General features: G+C 39.3%; 1 protein-coding gene and 1 long non-coding RNA gene across 2 annotated transcripts in view; one reads left to right on the top strand and one right to left on the bottom strand.

Annotated features, from left to right (window-relative positions):
- The window catches only part of dock3 (dedicator of cytokinesis 3), a 233,896-nt gene that overhangs the window by 167,540 nt on the left and 44,262 nt on the right, over positions 1–22,094 (bottom strand). The window contains exons 2-3 of the mRNA XM_017450749.3: positions 10,173–10,256; positions 187–227 (exon numbers count right to left, since the gene is read on the bottom strand). Of these exons, the coding sequence (XP_017306238.1) occupies positions 187–227; positions 10,173–10,256 (125 nt within the window). The remainder of the gene's footprint in view (positions 1–186; positions 228–10,172; positions 10,257–22,094) is intronic.
- On the top strand, positions 15,134–17,251 carry LOC108255090 (uncharacterized). Its single transcript, XR_001810016.3, has 3 exons — positions 15,134–15,363; positions 16,012–16,158; positions 16,266–17,251. It is a non-coding gene; the product is annotated as an uncharacterized LOC108255090 (long non-coding RNA).

The raw sequence follows: 22,094 nt of genomic DNA, 5'->3' as shown, positions 1-22,094 counted from the left end.
AATGCTTCACCAGTTCTGAAGTTACATATTACACGTCATGTTATGCCAGTCTATCACAACACTTTTAGAGACTTGCAATTGTGAAGATCTGAAGCAAACTTGTGAAAACACTTGAAAAATCACACAAGTTACACAAGGAAGCAAATTCATTCTTCATTCTGAGAGTAGGAGGATCATTCGGTTTACCTTGACATTAGGTTTCCTGGTTGAGAATCCTCGAAACCATCCTGAAACAAAAGATAAAATGTGCTTAGAGTTTTAGGAATCTACAAACAATGCCAACAACCAAGCTGGGCCAGATGTTGTGGTTCATGTGTGGAGAGGGAATAGAGGAGATAAAGGCATACAGTTTCCTACATCTATCGTAATACCTTCAATGGAAGATCTTTGAACAGCACATAATAATTGTCACATTTATTTGGGTTTGTTGTGTGAGAATTATTGAGGTAAGGCTTCCCAGATCTGTACTCAAAGGCTCTGATCCAAAAGGTTACCTTTGCCTAATTGGAATGAGATGTAATACAATTTTAGGCTGATCCTGGAAGGGAGCAGTGGTCAGCTTTCATCCTCCTCCTCATCATCAACAACAAAAATAATGTCAAGCAAACAAATAAATAAATATCACAACAGCATCAACACCACCACCACCAACAATTATAATAGTTATTATTATTATTATATCATTAAAATATAAGTGAATCTATTAATCTTAACATTTTTATTGGATTTTTAGCCTGTATATTAAAGTACATAATGATTCAATGTCAAATGATTATTTCCTCTTGCTCCTTCGTACTTACTTCCACTTACAGAGAAGAGTCTAGATACTCATGGGATCTAATTAAGAGCCGAGGTAGATCTGCAATAATTTTAATATTAATTCTGTTCTCACTCCCATTTTAAAGCCATTTTGTATCACATAATGGACTAAATGTATGTAATATTAATTCTGAATAACAGTAGCTGGAGAAATCATGTTCAACCTTTAGCAGTGAAACCCTCTCTCTCTTATAAATGCACACATGAAAAAAAAAGTTTTAGAAAAAAAATATTTTAAATAGCTTAAGCACAAGGAACGACAAAATGCCATTATGGTGATTCGTATATCCATCCATCCATCCATCTTCTATACCGCTTATCCTTTTCAGGGTCACGGGAAACCTGGAGCCTATCCCAGGCAGCATCGGGCACAAGGCGGGGTACACCCTGGACAGGGTGCCAGTCCATCGCAGGGCACAATCACATACACACTCACATACACATTCATACACTACGGACACTTTAGACATGCCAATCAGCCTAGCATGCATGTCTTTGGACTGGGGGAGGAAACCGGAGTACCCGGAGGAAACCCCCGCAGCACAGGGAGAACATGCAAACTCTGCACACACAGGGCCTCGGGTGATTCGTATATTTACAAAGTAATGTTTTTTCACTGAGTATTAGTGAACAATCTTCTCTCCAGATTGTGGCTATGTAAATTAAATGTTGATGCATGGAAATAAGTGGAAAAAGTTAGATCAATGCAAGTCTGAATTTCAGACTCTTGATCTCTATAACCATGGTTAATGCCACACATCCAGCAATACCATAGAACCTTAGAACCGTTCACATGGCCAAACAGTTTACCTGTTCTGTATTGTTGGACCATTAAAACAGACAAATGGACTGCCATTTCAAGTGCAGAAATTGAAACCACTTTCTGGGGGATATTACACTGTAATGGATATTTGGAATATATAAAATTATACAAGAAATGTGACTTTGGTGGTGTGGTGGCTTGAGTTACAGCTCCAGGGTTTGATCCTGAGTTTTGCTTGTGTCCTTGTGGGATTCCTGCCGATTCTGTGTCTTTATCCCACCTCCCAAAATTGTGACAGTGGGTGGATTGGCCATTGCCCTAAGTGTGAATAAGTGTGTGAATGTGAGTGGCATGATGCACAGTAACTGGTGATTGGTGTCACATCCAAGGTGAATTCCTGCCCCTCACCCAGTGTTCCCAGGATAGGCTCTGGATCCACCACAACCCTGAAAGGCGTAAAGAAGTTACTCAAGAGGAAGAACTTACATTAACCTGGTTGTATAGTTGTGCACATAATGGTGCAAGTGACATTGCTCAAAAGTTGTTATTATACACCTGTAATCAATGAAGTGATTCTGATTAACCCCAAATAAAGATCGCTGTTTCTGTTTCAGGATATTCTCTACATCATCTTGCTTTCACACGACTGCAGAAAGCATGATCCGCAAAAAGCTTTTAAAGCCAGTACTGGATCTAACTCTAAAAAGGTATCGATCAGGAGATGGGTACAAAAGACGTTCCAAAACAATCAATGTACCTTGGAACACCATGAAGGCTATCATTAACAAGTACAGAAATGGGGAGCCAGTGACATTACCAAGAACACTACGTCCCTCCAACTATGACAAAAGGACAAGATGAAACCTTATCAGGGAGGCTGCCAAGAGACCTACAGCAAAAGATTAAAAGAGTTATTGGAATATCTGCCAACTACTGGTCACTCCTCGAATGTGACAATATTGTCTCCTGTTTCTCACATGTCTGGGCTATGGAGTAGGATGGCAAGACAGAAGCCGTTTCTCAGGGCGGGGAAAAGCATCCAATCCAACCTCAATTTTATCAAACTGTTATGGGCATAATTCTTAAAGTTATGTTTGGTGCAAAAACAAGACAGCTAATCACCCAAAGAATACCATACCCACAGTGAAGCATAGTGATGGCAGCATAATGCTATGGGGCAGCTTCTCTTCAGCTTCAAAATAGGGAATCATGGACAGCTCCATATACCCATAAAATCTTATAGGGCACACCTGGGCACCAGGAAACACCTGTCAGTCGTATGTTCCAATATTTCTGCTCACCTACAAATTGGGTGGTCCGATACATATCGCCTCATATCCATCTTCTGATCTCAGTCTATAGCAAACACAAATGAACTGGCATTGTCGTTCCAGTAGATTCAGAGGGGACTGTATGTCACGTTAAAGGCGGAAAAAGATCTGATATGATCTTATGTCACATGACCATGAGTTATGTTCCAAAATCTGGAGTCCATACTTTGTCTTTCAAATGCTGGACTCCCAGACAGAATACAACACATTCATTTTCACGAGCAAGGAAGCATGTCTTGAACTGTCCATACAACCAAAAGCAGTGGCAAATACACTCAGAGACAGCAGATGGCTGTTAGATCGTACAGATGATACAGGCATAGAGAAACCACAAAAAAAAAAAAAAAAAAAACCCCATATGGAGGTGAAGAAAACTGAGCCACTGACTACATTCTATACTTCCGACATCCGCAGGCAAAATGGCAACCGTGAACGCAGGATGCTTCTCAGTAGAATAAGATATTGTTTATGGCCTAAGCTCTTCATTCATTGTAACACAATATCAGTACTGTCAAATCATCGTGTCTTTATACCCAGTTCCAAGAGTAACTCATGTATTTGATTACACAGCCCAGACAAAATTTCATTGCTGTACCTAAAGCACTGTGTGAGGATGTATGTATTATTACACTGTGTATTAAGGTTCAAAGGGAAATGGTGCATCGCATTAATGCGCTCAGAACAAGAGACTTGTAGAGTAAGAAATACAGAGACATAAAACAGGCTGCTGTGGCAAGCATGTCATATTCAATCTAATTTTCCTCTCAATCGCAGGTCCACGATGTTCCATCTCAAACCTCGCAAAAGAAGCCATAAAACACACCTCATCCAATACCGCATGGCTATAGAGCACGCCAAAGGACTCATTCCAAATCTAATTCAGCCATAGGGTTATGGTGCTGTTCAATCTCATGTATCGATTTCTCCACTCCGATCTATGGTCAGTGGCTGGGTCTGTCTTCGTCTGGAGGAAACCATACGCCCACTCAGACACCGAGTCTCTCATAATCGTGCCATGAGCTGTGGTCTCGGAGAAAGAAAAGCACATGCATAATCTGATTTACTGTTTAATATGAAGCTACAGTCTCTGCATTTATCAAATTATAATGCAAACTTTTACTCTGTTTTTATTTATTATTCAAAAATGCATTATTCAATAGACTCAAGAAATCATTTTGAGAACTCCATTTATGTATCGAAATCAGGAAGTGCTTGCCCCCTTGTGTATAATGAGTAATACAACGTTTGATACAGAACAATTTGCACTAAAAGAAAATGGTGTAAAAAAAAAAATAAAATGTGTGCGTGAAAGAGAGAAGAGAGAAGACAAAGGTTAAATTCACTAGAAAATTGCTCAGAGTTTTGGCTCATTCCGGATGCGTTATAATGACTTCGAGACAGTAACACAGATTACTCTCGCTCTGCTGAGGACTTAGCATTTTGATGCAGCTACTTGCTAATGATCGGCTACAACAACAGCATAAAATATTCATGAGCGGCTGGCTGAATGGTATGCACCTGTGGCCATCTGTACCAAATGGAGACGCTGCACCTGCTGTGTTAATCATCTGCAGTCCGTCTTTGTTAGTGCTCATAGTACAAGGCTTGTGGCTGGGTAGGAAATTATCCCAAAATTAAGTGCATGTCTATCGACTAGGCTTGTGAGATGTAATGATTTAACCATCCTTACCCCATCTCAAACTGCAACAATGCCCAATGATTTATCCCCCATTGTATTATATTACCAGACCTGCTAACCTTTACACCTTTCGTATTGGAGGTCTGCAGTTTAACACCAGAGTACAACAGTATGGTGTTACCAATCAAAATTTGTAAAGAAGAACTGTTTTTTTTTTTCTTCCTTTTTTTTTTTAAATTATTTGCGCAGGTGTTTGAACCGCTCCAATATTAAACAGACACTGCCTGGAAGACTCAACTGAATTCATGCATTTCTTCTACATCTTCTATCCAGAACATTCAATTTCTGCTTTTCTTATTTATGAATTAATTGCGTTAGCTAGATAGCCAAAACAGATGCTGTAAACCACTTTATTTTTTGCAAATATGTTACAGAAGTATGGCTTTAAAAAAGTTCAAAATAGATCATTATTAGTATTAGTATGCTTTGCCCTTTCATTCAGTTTTTGCTAGTAGAATGTTTTGTGTAGTATTATTTTGAAGTTCGTAGCACACACTATATCTGCAACAGCTTATAAACTGACTACGCGCTACTGCTAACATAGTTTGGGGAAAAAAAAATTATTAGTATTAGCATGTTCAATTTAATGTGGTTAATCAAACCTGGCTAGTGCTTAGCATTCTAACAAGCTGCTAACAAGCTGTTCCACTTAAGCATTTATTCAGTCTTTGCTAGTAGAACATTTTTGTGCAGTATTCTTTTGAGTTTGCTACTGCATTTTGGTTTAGAAACAAAACAAGCTTTGCTGTGTATATCCACAATAGCTGGAGACAACAATATTGACTTACCACTAACCACAGAACCGAACAACATGCTGAGTTTTTGGTTCAGATTCAATTTGGTTCAGAATAAATTATAAGTATTAATACTAGCATGTAAACCATGTTCAAAACCAGCTAGTGCTAATTAGCATTTTGACAAAGCTGAAGAACTTCCCCTTTCAATCACTCTTGGCTAGGAAACACCCCCATGGTTGCTACCACCTTCTACTGCTGATTCGAAATCCTAGTGCTATTGTGTAGATGCACAATACCTGGCAACGGCAACTTTGACTGTCACAAAAACCGTGGTGAATGCTAGCTAACCGCACAACTGAGACAAGTGTGACTGACACCTGATGAAATGTGTTGTCTTTCCCCCAACAGGGTTTCAGCAGAAGGACTTGTGCTGTCAGGTCTTGGCTGTTATTTGCAGTTAGAATAGTGGCAGGTCTATCACAAAGTGTGGCTATGTATTCTCTCACCATTTCTGGACCGGAGGGATGACACACGCTTTTTCTGTTCATCTCTTTTTCAGCACTTTGACGCTTTAGTTTCAAGCCTTTTACTGGAAACCAGAAACTCAATGAAAATTTAGAGAAAGTAGAAAAATATCTGTATTTTAAAGCAGGAAACTGCACAGACTGATCCATACAAGTCCAATCCATAAATAAATGGACAGCAGCCATTTTTTGTTCCCCACAGAGATGATTGCGGGGGAAAAAATCCTCAAAGAGGAGTCCAGTCATACAGCCACCCCCTGTCATACCAATGCCAGATCAGACTGAAAGGTTTCAAATGTTTCGATTTTCCAAGCATCCATTACTCCAGAAGCATAGAGCAGCAGGGAAATGATCGATTTGCACAGTTGACTGCTTACCCCTGCAATCAGAGCCCTGATTGTTCCATACCATGTGCTTATCTCACCTACTGATCCAGAGCTTATCCGTCGACCTGCAGGCAGTTTTTATTCATCCGGCCATAACCTGCTTACATTCACAATAACGAAACATCTGACTGTGTGGTCAATCCTGGTGTCACCTTGTGTTTCAAGAGTCCCAAATCTAATTCAATCCACAGTTCTAAAGCAGTGTTCGCTACATGTTTGCTCAGCTTCACACTTCATATATTACTCATGTCTTATTGGTTAACATCAATTTCTTATCTGTTTTTTCCCCCCTTTTGTCCTAAGGGCGTGCAAACTTTTATACTCAACTGTACTTGAAGTACTTGTACTGTACAGTAAGTACTGTACTTGTACTTGAATGTATATAATGTAAATATACTACCATATATTAAATTAAAGTATCATGTCAAAGCATATCATTTGATTTCACAAAAATTTGTTCCAAAAGTTCCAAATAATTTTCACACCTTAATCAAGATCAAATGAGGGAACTTCAATCCTTTTACAATAGAGTACAATAGGAGCAACACAAGATGTACATAAACAAGATATAGGATAAAAGGTATGGCTGCAATAAATACATCTATAATTCTAACAGTTAATTTTGTTTTAAGGATAAAGTTATTTAAAACAGCATATACAATATAACTAATAATATATCTACAGAGTGCAATAGTACTGATTTATTTATTATTATATACAGTTGCAATCAAAATTATTCAACCCCCATTGCGAATCAGGTTTATTGTCAAAATTTACAGACTTTCAGCTGTTTGCAATGAACAAATCAAACACAACCAAGTGAAATCACCCCATCCAGTTCAGATATTTCATGTGTTCCAGCTCAAGAAACACCTGGTGCAGCTAATGAAGCCCTTGATTAGTTGGATCAGGTGTGCTTGAGACAACACCTGCATATTTGTGCTATCTATTCAGGGGGTTGAATAATCTTCAGACTGGAGAAATCATCATAAGTTGCATTTTCAGTTGAATTTGGGGAAACCACTTGAAGTATTCACTGTGTTGAACTATTTCAATTGCTTTTGTTTGATTTGTTCATTGCAAACAGCTGAAAGTCTGTTAATTTTGACAATGAACCTGATTTGCAATGGGGGATGAATAATTTTGATTGCAACTATAGATCCTAACATTTATAAATCATGAAAATCCATCCATTTTCTGTGCTGCTGATCCTACCCAGGAGCTGGCCCAGAGCCTCTGTCACCACATAGGAGCTGCTAAACCTACAGAAACCCCGCTCTGCTGCCACCGTCCCTCTCCCTGACACCTGCTGAGATGCCCAGTGCCTGCTCACCAAGCTAAGCAGCGAGGACATCATCAAAGCCTTTCTGCAGACCTTCAAGCAAGTTGCCCTGGGCGAAGAATTGGATGAAGAACACTGGGCCCACATACTCGCTCCTTTTCTCTCTGGGGAGGCACAACTGGCCTACTACATGCTCCCGTCCACCAAGGCAGCCAACTACAATATCCTCAAAGGTCAGATTCTGGTTCACTGTGGCCTGTCTCTCATAGCCACCCCTTGAGCTCTGACAGATGAGCCCAGAGCCCAGAGCCCAGAGAAAATGCTAGAGGCCCTCGATTGTGCCCTAGCCAGCCAGGAAATCGGAAGGGGAGAGTGATGAAAGGTTGACCCTTGCCCATGCCATATCCAGAACCCTCCTGGTTTAATGTGTTCATGGGGACATCAGGGAGGTCCCCCACCACCAAAGTCTGGGTCAAATCCTCTACCAGCTAATGGCCGCTCGCTCCTCACTGGACTGATCCCAGAGCGCCCAGTCCTGCTGCTTCTTGGGTGAGACTGGCCAGGTTTCCCTATTCTATTCTATTTGTGATAAATTGAAGGAGTCAATCAGGACCCCAAGCAAAGGCTTCCAGCCTCATATTTCCTGGTCAAAAAGGGGTTACTTTTCTACCAGATGGAACACAGAGGCCAAAACCATGACCTTCTTGTAGTCCCCTGCTCAAAGACACCACTCCTAATGCACCTGGCCCACTCGCAACACACTGGAGAAGCCACGAGAGAGAATTCTCTGGGCCGGCATGGATGCAGAAGTCCAGGCTTTCTGTCAGCAGTGACCCCAGTGTTAGCACGTCACGCCCCAGAAGCCGGCACCCGGGTCATCTGGGGCTGACTGAGGCACAGTACCTTGGGTACTGCATTGGGCGGTGCTTACTAAAACCACAAGAGAAGAAAATAGAAGTGGTAATGTACTATCTACCACCTTTTTGGGGTTGGCAGGATATTACGGAATGTTCATTCCTAATTTCTCCTCTCTAGCCTAAAGAACCTCAATGCCCAAACATCTACACTATATGGCCAAAAGTTTGTGGACACCTAACTATCACACCCATATGCAGGCTTTCCAAAAGGATGAAACTGTTGCCACAGAGTTAGAAGCACACAATTGCATAGAATGTCTTTGTATGATTTAGCATTAAAATTTCTCTTCAGTAGAACTAAGAGGCCCAAACCTGTTCCAGCATGACAATACCCCTGTGCACAAAGTGCCGCTCATGAAGACAGCGTTTGCTAAGGTTGGAGTGGAAGAACTCGAGAGTAATGCAAAGAGTCCAGACCTCAACCCCACTGAACACCTTTGGGATGAATTGAAAAGCTGACTGTACCTCCTCGCCCAATATCAGTGCCTGACTTCACTAATGCTCTTTTGGCTGAATGAGTACAAATCCCCACAGCCACGCTACAAAATCTGAAATGTTCAAAAAGCACATATGAGTGATGTTCAGGTGTCCACAAACTTTTGACCATATAGTGTATGTATGTTGTACACACTGTTCCCCTGCCAACCACAAACATGAAACCAATGTATTTTAATCCTAAGTGAAAGGGAAAAAAAATCGTCTGACGTCCAAAAGAAGTGCACAGACTGCAGCATATTTCTCCCCCAATTACAAGGCAACACATCACTGAAAGACATCCAGGGCAGCAAGCTGCAAGTTCCAGTGCCATTGCTCATTCCGGGCCTGGAGGCCCTCAAATGTCAGACTGAAGCCATGAACAATGACAGTGGAACAGAATGAACGTTCTTTATGACTGACCTTTAAGCACCAACATACGGCCACCGACCCGTGTCTCTTTCAAAAAAAACCCAGAGGGGCATGAAACCTACAGTGGTATAGCATTTGTATTTGTACTATTTGGATTTTTTTATTTTTTTTTAATCCAAAGTAATTTACAAATAAGGCTCAAATCAGAATCTAAACAGTTGAGGTTTAAGTGTCTTGCTCAAACTTCTGGACATAATTCAGAACCTTAACTGACAGAACCAACCTCTGCCATGGTAGTAATTCATGAAATTAAGTGTGTGCCATCCACCACTGTGCCACTAAATTACCAGCTTGTATAAAGTAAATAAGTAATAAAATAAGGAATAAAAGCCAAAAGGGCATGCAGTTCTAGGAAAATAATCAGTGAAAGGATTTTGGGAGATGGGGTATTAATTATAAAGTCTAAAATGTGAATGTGTTTTATAATTTGTCAACCCTAACAACTTTTTTATTTCTTAAATAACAAAACATCATGCATTTTATAATTTCATTTATAATTACATTTAATGTTGTAGGACATCCACAAAATAAGTTCCTCCCCCAGTCCAAAGATATGGGTTGTAGGCTGACTGGCATTTCTAAAATTGTCTGTAGTGTGTGAATGCATGTGTATGTATATGTGATTGTGCCCTGCGATGGGTTGGCACCCCATCCAGGGGGTCCCCTCGCTTTGTGCCCTGAGTTCCCTGGGATAGGCTCCAGGCTCCCCCGCAACCCTGTGTAGGATAAGTGGTATGGAAAATGGATGGATGGATGTCTAATCACAAAAAAATTTCATATCAATTACAAATTAGTTTGTTTGGTTTACCTTCACACTTCTCCAGGATCTGAACAGTTTCTCCGATCTCTAGAATCAGGCCATGAGTCAGAGAGCCACGGAAGCTGCAGATTACTGAGACAGAAAAAAAGAGACAGAAAAAGAAAAAGGATTATAAATAAATTCAGTGATTTACAGTACATAGTGTTTTAGTTATCTTCCTCTTATAAAGTGCAGATTATCAGATGTAGTCATTTTCTCATTATCTAATGTGTACGTTTTGAGGACTATTTAAAGTGACAAGCGAGAGAATCCTGGAATGAACCCTAACTTGAACTTAATTATAATAATAGTTGGCATGGAAAAAAAAAAAAAAAAATTAGTTTCTGAACAGCTCAATGGTTATGGATCTGGGTTAAGTAATCAGAAGGTCAGAGATTCAAGCTGCAGCACTGCCAATCTGCCATTGTGGGCCCTTGAGCAAGGCCCTTAACCATATTTGCTCCAGGGGTGCTGTATCATGCCTGACCCTGTGCTCTGACCTGAGCTTCCTAACAAGCTGGGATATTCGAAGAAAAGAATTTCATTGCGTTGTAATGTATATATGACAAAAAAGGCTCATTTTTCTTCTTCTTCTTCACCACTGGTGTGTGTGTGTGTGTCCAAATACACTTTAGCACTACACAAGAGCAGGTCGGTATAAGCTACTAACGTGACTAAATGCTGACTTTTAATCTTTAAACATTAATGATTGGTTCATGGTAATAAATAATACACATTAATCTGAAGCGGTTATGGTTTGGTTACCACTTTTGACTAGCACCACATTCACTGAACAAATGTTTTGAACTTAAAACAGGAATAATAACTGTACATACAGACCTTAATCAGACCATAGACGGTAAATAAATAAATAGAATAAAAACTATGAAAGTCTCTAGGGCTGCAACTAGCGATTATTTTCGTAATCGATTAGTTGGCCGATTCTTTTTTCTATTAATCAGATGGGGGGGGGGGGGGGGGGGGGGCAAACCTTCTGTACCATTTTTAAATGTATTCAAAATAAAATCTACAAACTGAGTGTTACAAATATAAACGTCAGACTAAAACACACAGACAATACACACAGACACACACCAGAATATATATTATTCATTTAGGACTGAAGTTTAATTCAGTGCTTTTTGTGCATCCATAAAAAATAATGCATACATACTTGTATGTATATATTACATTTTATGGCTGTACAAAAAGCACTGAATTAAACTCCAGTCCTAAATGAATAATAAAAACTCACTTTCACTGCACCTTGTGGTTTCTGTTACTCACTGCCTCTAGACATGTTATTTTACTTGTGTTTACTTTTGATCATAATGTTTGAATTCGACTTTACAGATCTTACTCGTGCTCCCACGGTGCATCAGCGCGTCTACACCGCAAGTCGTACCAACATTCTTAAAACGTGGCGGTACTTGTTTTTCTGGAGTAGCGTAGGAACAGATTCTAATGGAGGTACCGAGGTTGCAATTCTTCCGGACCTGATGGGGGCTGCAAATACGCGCAAGTGTTTTAGTCGGTCCACAAGTGGTGAAGAAGAACAACAACTACAAGCACACGGGAAAAACTACAGAAGTTTAGCTCCACCGTGACTCGTTGAGAGGAAATGTGGTATGGAATATGGACTTCGCATTCGAGGCGGATGACAACAAACATATAACTGATGCTCTGAAGCCGGTGTGCAACCGATGCTATCGTTCATTTCAAACAAAGCGAGGAAACACCTGGAATTTGGCGAAGCACCTGAAAGACGGTCCCATATTATGTTTGTTTGAGGCAGCTGGCATTGTGGCCGGCTGATGGAGACTGGGGTCATGTTGGGAATAACGTTGACAAACAGTAAACTGAAGAAAGTCAGTGTCGGTGACTCTGGGTATCCGCTAAAGCTAGCGGTGTTGCATTACATGTGTATGCCGTCATGTGCCACTGACTAGGAAGTGGCTTATACTTCCGGTTAGTAAAAAAAAACCCACTCGTGTTCCATTTGAGATGATATTACCGTTCTAAAATTCACACACTAGACGGTAGAGTACATAGTGCATAGTGTACGTGTATAGTACGTCATTTGGGACACAACTTTAGTATTTACTCTGCGAAGCATGTTTTCGGAACAGAAGTAACGTAATGAGTAAACGCACCTCATGCCACGCAGACCAACTAATCGATAATAAGATTCATCGACAACGATTTTCATAATCGATTATTATCGATTTTATCGATTAGTTGCTGCAGCTCTAAAAGTCTCCACTTTCTGACCTAATGCAGCATGTAACTATTCTCTGGTTTGCTGAGATTATAATTTACTATTTAAATGCTCTGGTTCCTATTTAGAAAACTGTCAGTTTCTTTCCACACATTTATGAGCTCTGCTACAGTATTTTTTTGAAGTGTTGGTCCACTGAAATATTTGGCTGGGTCCACATCTGGACTACGGTCAATCAGCTGACAACCCCTGACCTAGCGACTCTTACTTCTTGTCGATCAACAGCAATGGAATTACGCTGGAGTTTCCTGGTTTTTCTGAAAACTATTAAGAAATGCCTAAAAGCTGTCATCTTCCAGAAGCTCTTGAGTATTACCTTAATGTGTGTGTACGTGTATGTCTCAACACCTCAGACCACAGACACTGGTACTTATTCACAGATGCTAAAAGGAAAAGACCATTTAAACCTCTGTAACAGTCGGAGGTAAAGCTATTTTAAATGCTGTTTTCAAATGCAAAAAATGTCTTCAGGTGGAGGGCTGCGGTTTCTCGATAATATGACGAGCTGCTTTTGTTTGTCTTTTTCACTTTAAAAAAAAAAAGAGAGAAGCTGGTGAAGGAACCTGTCATACTATACATTATAGGAGTTACTCATTGTTTTGCAAACTTTCCACGATATTAAATCAATAAAAATAAAAAGTATGACATGTCACTCAACTCTAGGGTGGTAAGAGTAACTCTGTTTCATATCGTGGCCCATCACACCGATCTGTTGCGGATTATTTTCTATATCCTCACACGCCTGTGGGTTTTATTCCTTATGTGTTGCCTGAAGTTATGTATATTACCTGCTAATCTGTTTACTCAAGTTAACTTTGTCAAACCTGTAAGACTGCATCTGTATCATAGCTTGTATTTGTAGCTATCCTCAACTACTTTCAAGTACTTTCTCTAGCTCTTGTGCTTAGTTATATCTCTTTATATAGCGGTCCTACAACCATCTTGTGTATGTTTATGATCAGCTAGTGAAAGTCCTGTTACTTTTGTGTCAAGTCCTCAAATGACTCAATGCTTGGAATGGCTTCTGGCTCACTTACAGTACTTCTGGAAATAACTGATGTAAACCTTGAGCCTATCCCACTCGACTCTGGGCACAAGGCAGGGGACACCCTGGATGAGGTGCCAACCCATTGCAGGGCACGTGCACTCACCCACCCATGCACAATGGGCAATTTAGAGATGCCAATCAGCCTACAATGCAGGTCTTTGACTGAAAACCGATGTACCCAGAGAAAACCACCAAAGCATGGGGAGAACATGCAAACTCCACGCACACAGGACGGAGGCGGGAATTGAACCCCCAACACCAGAGGTGCGAGGCAAACATACTAAACACTAAGCCACCGTAAAGCTATACAAATCAGAACAAAAGTCATTTGCTGTTTCATCACCATTAACTGTCAACATTGATTCTTCAGGAGAGAAGACCCAAGTGGTTTGGGTTTAACTCAGATTAAATCAAACATCAAGTCTTCTGTTTAGTAATCCTACTTAATGACTTTTTCACCCATAGAACCACCAGATTTAGCTGACAGGGAGGCACTGTCTTTATCTCGTCCATTTAGTTGCTTTGATGACATCACAAGATTTGTAATCCCCCACTAAGGCTTTGGTTTAATATTTAATGTTTGTTTGGAAGTGCTGCTGTAATTTCCAAGAAAAACACTTAAAGGGGTGCTGACATGAATCTAGCTGCTGTTAATAATTCAAAACAGCATTTCAAGTGCTTTTATTCATGAGGGATCTACTCTAAACATACAGTAGCTGAAACCAAGTGTAAAGATGCCAGAGTGACAGTTCTATAATGCCACTCATAATGTTCATCGGAGGAACCAATAAAACAGCTGCACTGAACAGGAAACACGGCATGAACCTAGTCTGGCTTTACTGACTTACTGAAATACTTAGTAGAAATCATGAATGTAGCTGCCTATCTGCCTTTAAGGGTGTGTAATAGTTCACCCTACATCATTCTTATTATGCTCACCTCTAACAGTTTCACTGTCCAAAAAATGTACAGATATTAGATTTGAACCTCCTATCTAATCTCACAACTAGCCTTCACTGGATAGGGTGGCCACTCATAGAAACAAGGAGGAGGGCCAAAATTAACAGCACAGCCTGTGAAAATTATTACTTTTTAATTATGGAAAATAGATCATCACATTAGCATTCGCTACAGAATCCAGAACCAGCAGTGGCCATGATGGCACAAGGCCAACCATGCCCATTCTCTGGGGAAAGACCCCAATTTTTTTATGCTTTCATCGGGTGTTCAAGGGTTGAAAGCCTTTCAAATTTCTAGCCTTTCTCCTTTCATTACTACAGCCTGCTACATGCAGCAACCATGGTAATAGTGAGACTTTTTATGAACAAGACGATAGCCAGACGATATAAGTATAAACCGGAGCAGAAAACGCTATAAAATAAAATATAAAATGTTTTATTTCTGAGCGTTTGTCATTCATTCTCCATGTGATTTTGTTTGTTCTGACATGTGCCTTTATTTTGATTTTGGTCCAGTCTCCACTCGTGTCATTGGTTTGTTTCCCTAATGTGTGCACCTGTTCTGTGTTTAGCCCTTAATTAGTGTCTATTTATACTCTGCACATTCTGTATTTCTTTTCAAAGTCTTCGTGTATATTTTGTATCATTAAGGTCAGAGCTTGGTTTTCCTTTTTCTGTGTAAGCCTTTATTTTTTTATTTTATTTTTTTTTTTTTACACTTGTGCCTGGTTTTCGCATTTTACATGTACATCTATTCATTTAGCAGACGCTTTTATCCAAAGTGACTTACCAATGAGGAAATACAAGCAAAACGATATATCAAGCGGAGACCAATACAAGTGGTGCTACCATACGAGATCTTTTAATTGAGTTCTAGAAAAGCAAAGTGCACAGAGTAGAGGTGCAAGTGCCAGAGTAAGTTTTTTATTGTTTTTTTTTTTTTTAAAGGATAATGTGGGGTTGGCGTTTTAGGGGTTAATTAGGTGTTCATGGAAGAGTTGGGTCTTAGCTGTTTTTGGAAGATAGCATTTGTGGCCTGCCCTCACACACTGCATGATACACAGCATTTGATATGCTACTCTGCCCTCCACTAATATTGGCACCCTTGGTAAATATGATCAAAGAAGGCTGTACAAATTGTCTTTATTGTTTAACCTTTTGATCTCTTGTTCAAATAATTCACAAAAATACTCTGCTCTCATGGATATCAAACAATTGCAAACAGAACACAGGTTTATCTAAAAGAAACACCTTTGTTAAATATAGGCGTGCAAGAATTATAACAATTACATGTTTATCAACGGTGCCAATATTAGTGGAGGGCACTGTACATTCACAGTGCCTAAAGTTCAGTTTGTTTAGGCTGTCCTTATGAAGAGAAAAAGTTGAACCTACAATCCGACATTTGTACTCCAATTGTTTACCACTAAAATCTGTTTTTAGCATTTGCAGTATATCTTCTCTTCAAAGTTAGGCTATGTTTACATTTGGCAGGTATTTTATTATGTGTCTAATATTATTTTTTATTTTCCGGGTATTAATTATTTATCATCCCGTCTGTAGTTGCTGCTGAAACCCGCTGAACAGCAGGTGACAAGTCTGCAAGTGAATAATCCTAAAATAATATCATTTAAAATCTCATTCTAATCACATAACATTCACTGCTTGAAATTTTGACCCATGAGACCACAGTGTTTTTAATTATACACGGTGAGTTTAGGCCCATATTGTAATTTATTATAACAAATATTGTAGTCTGAAGGCTCAGACGTAGGCATTAACAGTGCTTGTGTGTGTGCATTTGTGCTTCTGATTAGTGCGATTCACAGGAGCTGCTGTGATGCGCAGGATGGCACAATGCACTGGTCATCTCAGCCAGAGTCCAGTGAACCTTCACCCTCCAGAAACACAGGAAACAAGTCACAAAAACAGCATTCAGATTTCTCCCGACACCGCTGTAATGATCCAGAGCCATTCATATCACTTCCACACCTTTAGTGCTGACACATATATGCATCTAGAATGACACAACCATAAAATATAAGAAACTCACTTGTGTTATTGTATTCATGTTTTTTTTTTTTTTGGTCCAACGTATAGAACATGACAGGGCCAAAGGCACCAACCACTTCTGTCCTATTAAATGTTTGGCCTGTCAATTAAAAAATAAAAATAAAAAAGCACAAAACAAGCACAAAAGTTTCACATAAGGTCAAAATCTATATATGCATATGCATGTACATATCACTAAGTTTCAAGATACATCTTTTGTAACCTTATTACCTACATATCTAAACTGTGGGGATTTGTTTTGTTTTGAGTTTTTTTTGCTTGCTTGTTTTGGTTTGTGGGGAGGTTTGTTTTCTTTTTGTTTCCTTCTCTTCTCTTCGGTGATTGATTCTGTCATTAAAACTGTACTAAATCGGTACAACACTAGATGGCAGCCTGATTAATGAGAATCTCACCCTCTCTGTCAGGCTAAGTCTCTATAGAAGTGTGCAGGCACACACACACACACAATTCAAGCCATTTATTAACTTCGCACTGTTTTGTCTGCAGACTGCCTACTCATCTATTTAGTAAAAAATAAAAATTCACTACATCAGGCAGAGCACATAACTGCAAGATAGCACCACAATGACTTCATATTGTTTGTGATCAAGATACATATATCACACCAATGGATCTTCTGCTCACATTTAGAGGCAAAAGCAGCATGAATGGTGGTCATGCCCAGAATAAGTATGGATGCCCATTTATAATGGTAAATGAAATGAGTATCTGCTATTGATTTAGAAATGTGTAGCGGAAACCTTGCTTTTTCGAGAGCTGAAGTGAAAATTGTAATTGCAATCCATTAAAAAAAAGTGTGTATGTATATAATACGATTGAGGACCACAGAGAGGATATGTATTTCCTCCAATATTTCTATTCTAACGTCAAATAAAGACAATAATTAGGCAGAAATTAAATATACTTCACATACAGCGTCAGCTGCGTGCTCTGTATAACAAGTGCAAAGTGCTGAGCTGGCTAGGAGTGAACAGATTTATTTTCCCTTAGAACAAATTGCCAGAAACTGTAAAACAGAGGAAAATGGGACCACTTTTGAAAAGTATTTGACCTTAAATTTTGGATTTTAGTGTTTTTGGATTTGTTTAGCAGCAAAACGAAATCGTTTTGACCCACGTCTGCACTCATCTCTGCTGCCTGACACAGTTTGAGTATTATTTGAGTATTACACAAAGCACACTTACACTATGTCCATAGCCCAGGGACAGAAAAATCCACTCATTACATTCCTGGGTACACACTTGCTTACCAATTTTCTCAACAGCTTGATTTGAACCACTGGGGATGAGGTAATCCCTGTGTGAACACACAGCCAGCAGATACCAGATGCTTTGCAACAATGACACCTCCACTTGAGATAGCAATTGTGGGTCATTAATTAAGACAGCTGCTAAATTTGCAGTGGCGTTTTTAACACACTTATTAGCATTGATTGCAATATCTGATGTTTTTCTAGTTCCTAGTAACGCTGGCAACACAACTTGCAAAAGTCTTTCTTTTACTATGTATGTAATAGTAAAAGAGAAGACAAGAGAAGATCCAACATCAGATGGATATCAAGAGCTTTCCAGAACAATCTGTTTCTGTAACACAACACGTGGTACTATTTCGTTACTTTCCGACGGAACATACATATCTCCACATTTCACGTTCTTTAACTTTTTGTATACAGTGCTGTGAAAAAGTATTTCCCCCATCCTGATTTCTTCTGTTTTTGTGTATATCTCATAGTAAATTATTTCAGAAATTAACCCAAAATCGAAGATAAAACAAAGGCAACCTGAGTAAACACAAAATACAGTTTTTAAATGATAATGTTATTTATTGAAGCAAAAACAGTTATCCAATACCAACTGGGCCTGTGTGAAAATGTATTTTCCCCCGTAGTTACCAATTCCCCAAATCTATGAAACTACATTCATAATGGGCTTCATCTGGACTAGACTCAAGCAGGCCTGATTACTGCAAACCCTGTTCAATCAAATCAACGCTTAAATAGAACTTTTTCCATCTTTTACTGAGATAGTTTTATACAACTTTTATTCATCCAGCAAGTCACAAAAGAGACAAGAACAACATCAAAGGACGTACCTACAGTCAAGCATGGTGGTGGAGGTGTGATGGTGTGGGGATGCTCTGCTGCTTCAGGGCCTGGGCAATTTGCAATAATTGAGGGAAACATGAATTCTGCTCTCTACCGGAAAATCCTAAAGGAGAATGTCCGGTCTTCAGTGTGTAAATTGAAACTCAAGTGCAACTGGTTTATGCAGCAAGACAATGATCCAAAGCATAGGAGTAAATCCGAGTCCTAGTGAAAGACTGATCTCCAGTTATCGGAAGCATCTGGTTGCAGTTATTGTTGCTAAAGGTGCCACAACCAGATTTTAAGTTTAAGGGGTTAATTAGTTTTTCACATGGGTGATAGGTGTTGGATCACTTTTTTTTTTTCTTCAATAGAGAAGCACAGTGTAGGATTAAACTCTTTCGCACATACAAAGCAAAATCCCTGTTTGTCAAATGCTCAGATTTAACTGCATGAATCCACCTCGGGTTATCAGAGATGTTCATTCCTAATCTGCTGTGCAAGTTAGCTCTTTGTTTAACACGCACAGCTGGGGCACAAGGCACAACTGTCTCTCTCTCTCTCTCTCTATAAAGGAAAATTAATTGCTTTGTGAATTTAAAATATATCAGTCATTAAGCATGCCCTGTCATGGTTAATATCCCAACCCTATTTGGCACGCTGAAAAGCACATGAATACAAGGCAGTAGCCACAGACTAATGAAATAATGTGTTGCGAAAATATCACCTAGACAGGCCGACATGCTGGTGTAATTGTTCTATACTGACAGTCAAACAAAGTAAAATCTAATCTAAACTTTCAGTTAAATGATGCTCCTAGTACATACGTACAGTTTGTTTACTCACTAGTATATGATGTACAGCTTAAACCAAAACCAATTGCAGATGCCAAATTTTAGGACAGCATGACAGCAAATATCTCTCAATATACATGGATTAAATGTGCAATCTTTTTATTGAAAACACTAACCTGTCTCAGCTAGCGTCAAAACATACACTATATGGCCAAAAGTTTGTGGACACCTGACCATAACACTAGCGTGTGCTTTTCGAACTTCCCATTCCAGAGTTTGTCCCCCTTGCTGTTATAATTACCTCCAGCCTTCTCTGTAGGCTGTGAAGAGCAGAACACTTGAGTTCTTCCACTCAATTCTTGGCAAACCAGGTCTCCATGGCTCTCGCTTTTTGCACAGGCACATTGTCATGCTGGAACAGGTTTGGGCCTCTTAATTCCAAATTGTAGAATCAATACAATTGTGCGCTTCCAACTTTGTGGCAACAGTTTGGGGAAGACCCACATATGGGTGATCATCATGTGTCCACAAACTTTTGGCCAAATAGTGTATTTATAGCCACTGTGTTCAAATAATATAAATGTTTGCTGTCTACGGTTCATGCAAATCCATTTTAAATATAAACATTTTAATTGTACAACTTCATAAAGATCATTTCTAAGCTGAACTGTGTCTAAATTCCATTATTTAGATTCTTTTTTTTATGTCCCTTGAACAATTGGATTTTCTCTAATGTACCTTTCAAATCACAGAAATAGGTCATATGTATTACATTTAATTAAGAACAGAAACATCACAGCAGGTGAGGTATTTTGCTAATACCTTTGAACAGCAAAGGAAAAAGCTAATGTAAGCTGACAGATACTAAACATAGACTTAATGAATCCACTGCCATAAATAGAGACCAAGGCTCCACAATTACCCCTGCTTACAAGCCGGCTTAACTGACTAATAGTCACAAGAAAACATCCTTGATGCTTACCACTCTACAACATTGCCAAAATTCACATTATTTGAGTCATTATGGATGTTGGTCTGTGATGGATGGAAGAGCTAGAACGATTAGCAACGTGCACCGATGTAGTTTCTCCAAGGAACCAGAGGTTTCTATAAGGAAACTCAAACACGAAAGGGCTATAATCTCTGAACCTGTATTTATCTGGATTGCCTGCTTTCAGAAACCTGTATTCAGAAAGGTACGCATGTAGCTGCTCGTAGCTGAAAGGATTGCACCAGAGCAAAGTGATAATATCCATCTAGTCATGGGCCAAACTCCAACCTCTGGCCTAAGCAAGACTTCATGACTGAGGGATTTTAAAGTGTGTTTGTGGCTCGTTGTTGGTTGATTTTGAAAAAAAAGAAAGAAAGAAAGAAAGAAACTTGTTTCAGCTATATTCTGTTTGATCTCTTCACAGAAGCCTATAATCAAAAGGTCATTTTGACCCTGACCACAGCATGGCAAGTAAGTTAGACAAGGTAAAGTAGGTTATCCAAGGCAATTCAAAAGGGTAGACACTTCGAGTTAAGCCTAGTTGTTTTGTCCAGTGCCCCTAGAAATTTTCACTCCTGAAAAGAAATCTACATCAATCATTAGCAGCCATATTTTAATCCAGCTGACGTTCATTATGTGTTCTTTTTTTTAGGCACGATTAACTTAATAACCATCAGACATTAATATTCTTCTAATTCAATACTAAAAAATAGCTGCAAGTGGCAATCGACCGGGTCCAAGCACTCCTAGCAAGTAGTGGCCACCTTGTTGATGTTCCACAACATTAAATGTAACTATAAATTAAGTTTAAAAGCATATCTTTCATAAATTCATTAAAATTTGGATGGTAACCCCATCAGGGGAAATGTCCAGCTAAAATGGGGGTCTACTTATCTGCTTAATACAGCATTAAGGAAAGCACATTTCTGTATGCTTCAGCACTTCACAAAATTGACCCATTCTCAGGCTGAGCTGGTGCTAGTACTATTTCCAGTGACTTATCCGGGTGTTGATAAGTTATAACTATTTGAGTTCATTGGGCCTCATTTATCAGTCTTTAAGTAAAGTTGTGTGTAAATGCATGCATTAGTCAAACCAAACTTACATTTTCAGCCAGATTTATTTACAAAAGTGTCAGAAATGCTGACTTTCTTCTTACTCGCATGCGTACGTTGATCACCCATAAAATGCAAAGCACATTCAAAACAGCTCCCTTGCATTTAGTGACACCCACAAAACTCCATAAAAGGTCAAGCACACAGAGGGCTGGGGGCATGAAATGACTACTAAACAGTGAAAGAACAGGCCAAAAGGCAGACATGGAAGTTATTTTGACTCACTTTTATGCCAACAAAAACATTTAGCCACAGCACCTTAGAAAGTCAAAATCTTGAGACCCATAAAGGTGAATTAGGTGTAAATTAAGTGAGGTGAACTAAACAAGTCGGTCCCGATTATCAACTACTTGCATTGTCATCATAATAGCAATTTGACAATTTCATATCAGGTCATACCCAAAGACCACAACTGTTTGAGATAGTTGTGGTCTGTATAGGTGAGATAGAAAATACAAAAAAAAAAAAAAAAAAGTTTTATGAATGATTTTATCAGACCTGGCAACCTTTACATAGTTTGTGTAGGAGCTCTGTATTTTTACATTAGAGTATGCAAGAATGAGTTACAGAAACTCTCAATAATATGATAG

This window comes from Ictalurus punctatus, chromosome 21 (assembly GCF_001660625.3).
Source record: "Ictalurus punctatus breed USDA103 chromosome 21, Coco_2.0, whole genome shotgun sequence".
Lineage (NCBI taxonomy): Eukaryota > Metazoa > Chordata > Actinopteri > Siluriformes > Ictaluridae > Ictalurus > Ictalurus punctatus.
Note: the sequence above shows the minus strand (reverse complement) of the source record. Positions and strands in the feature narration are given on the sequence as shown.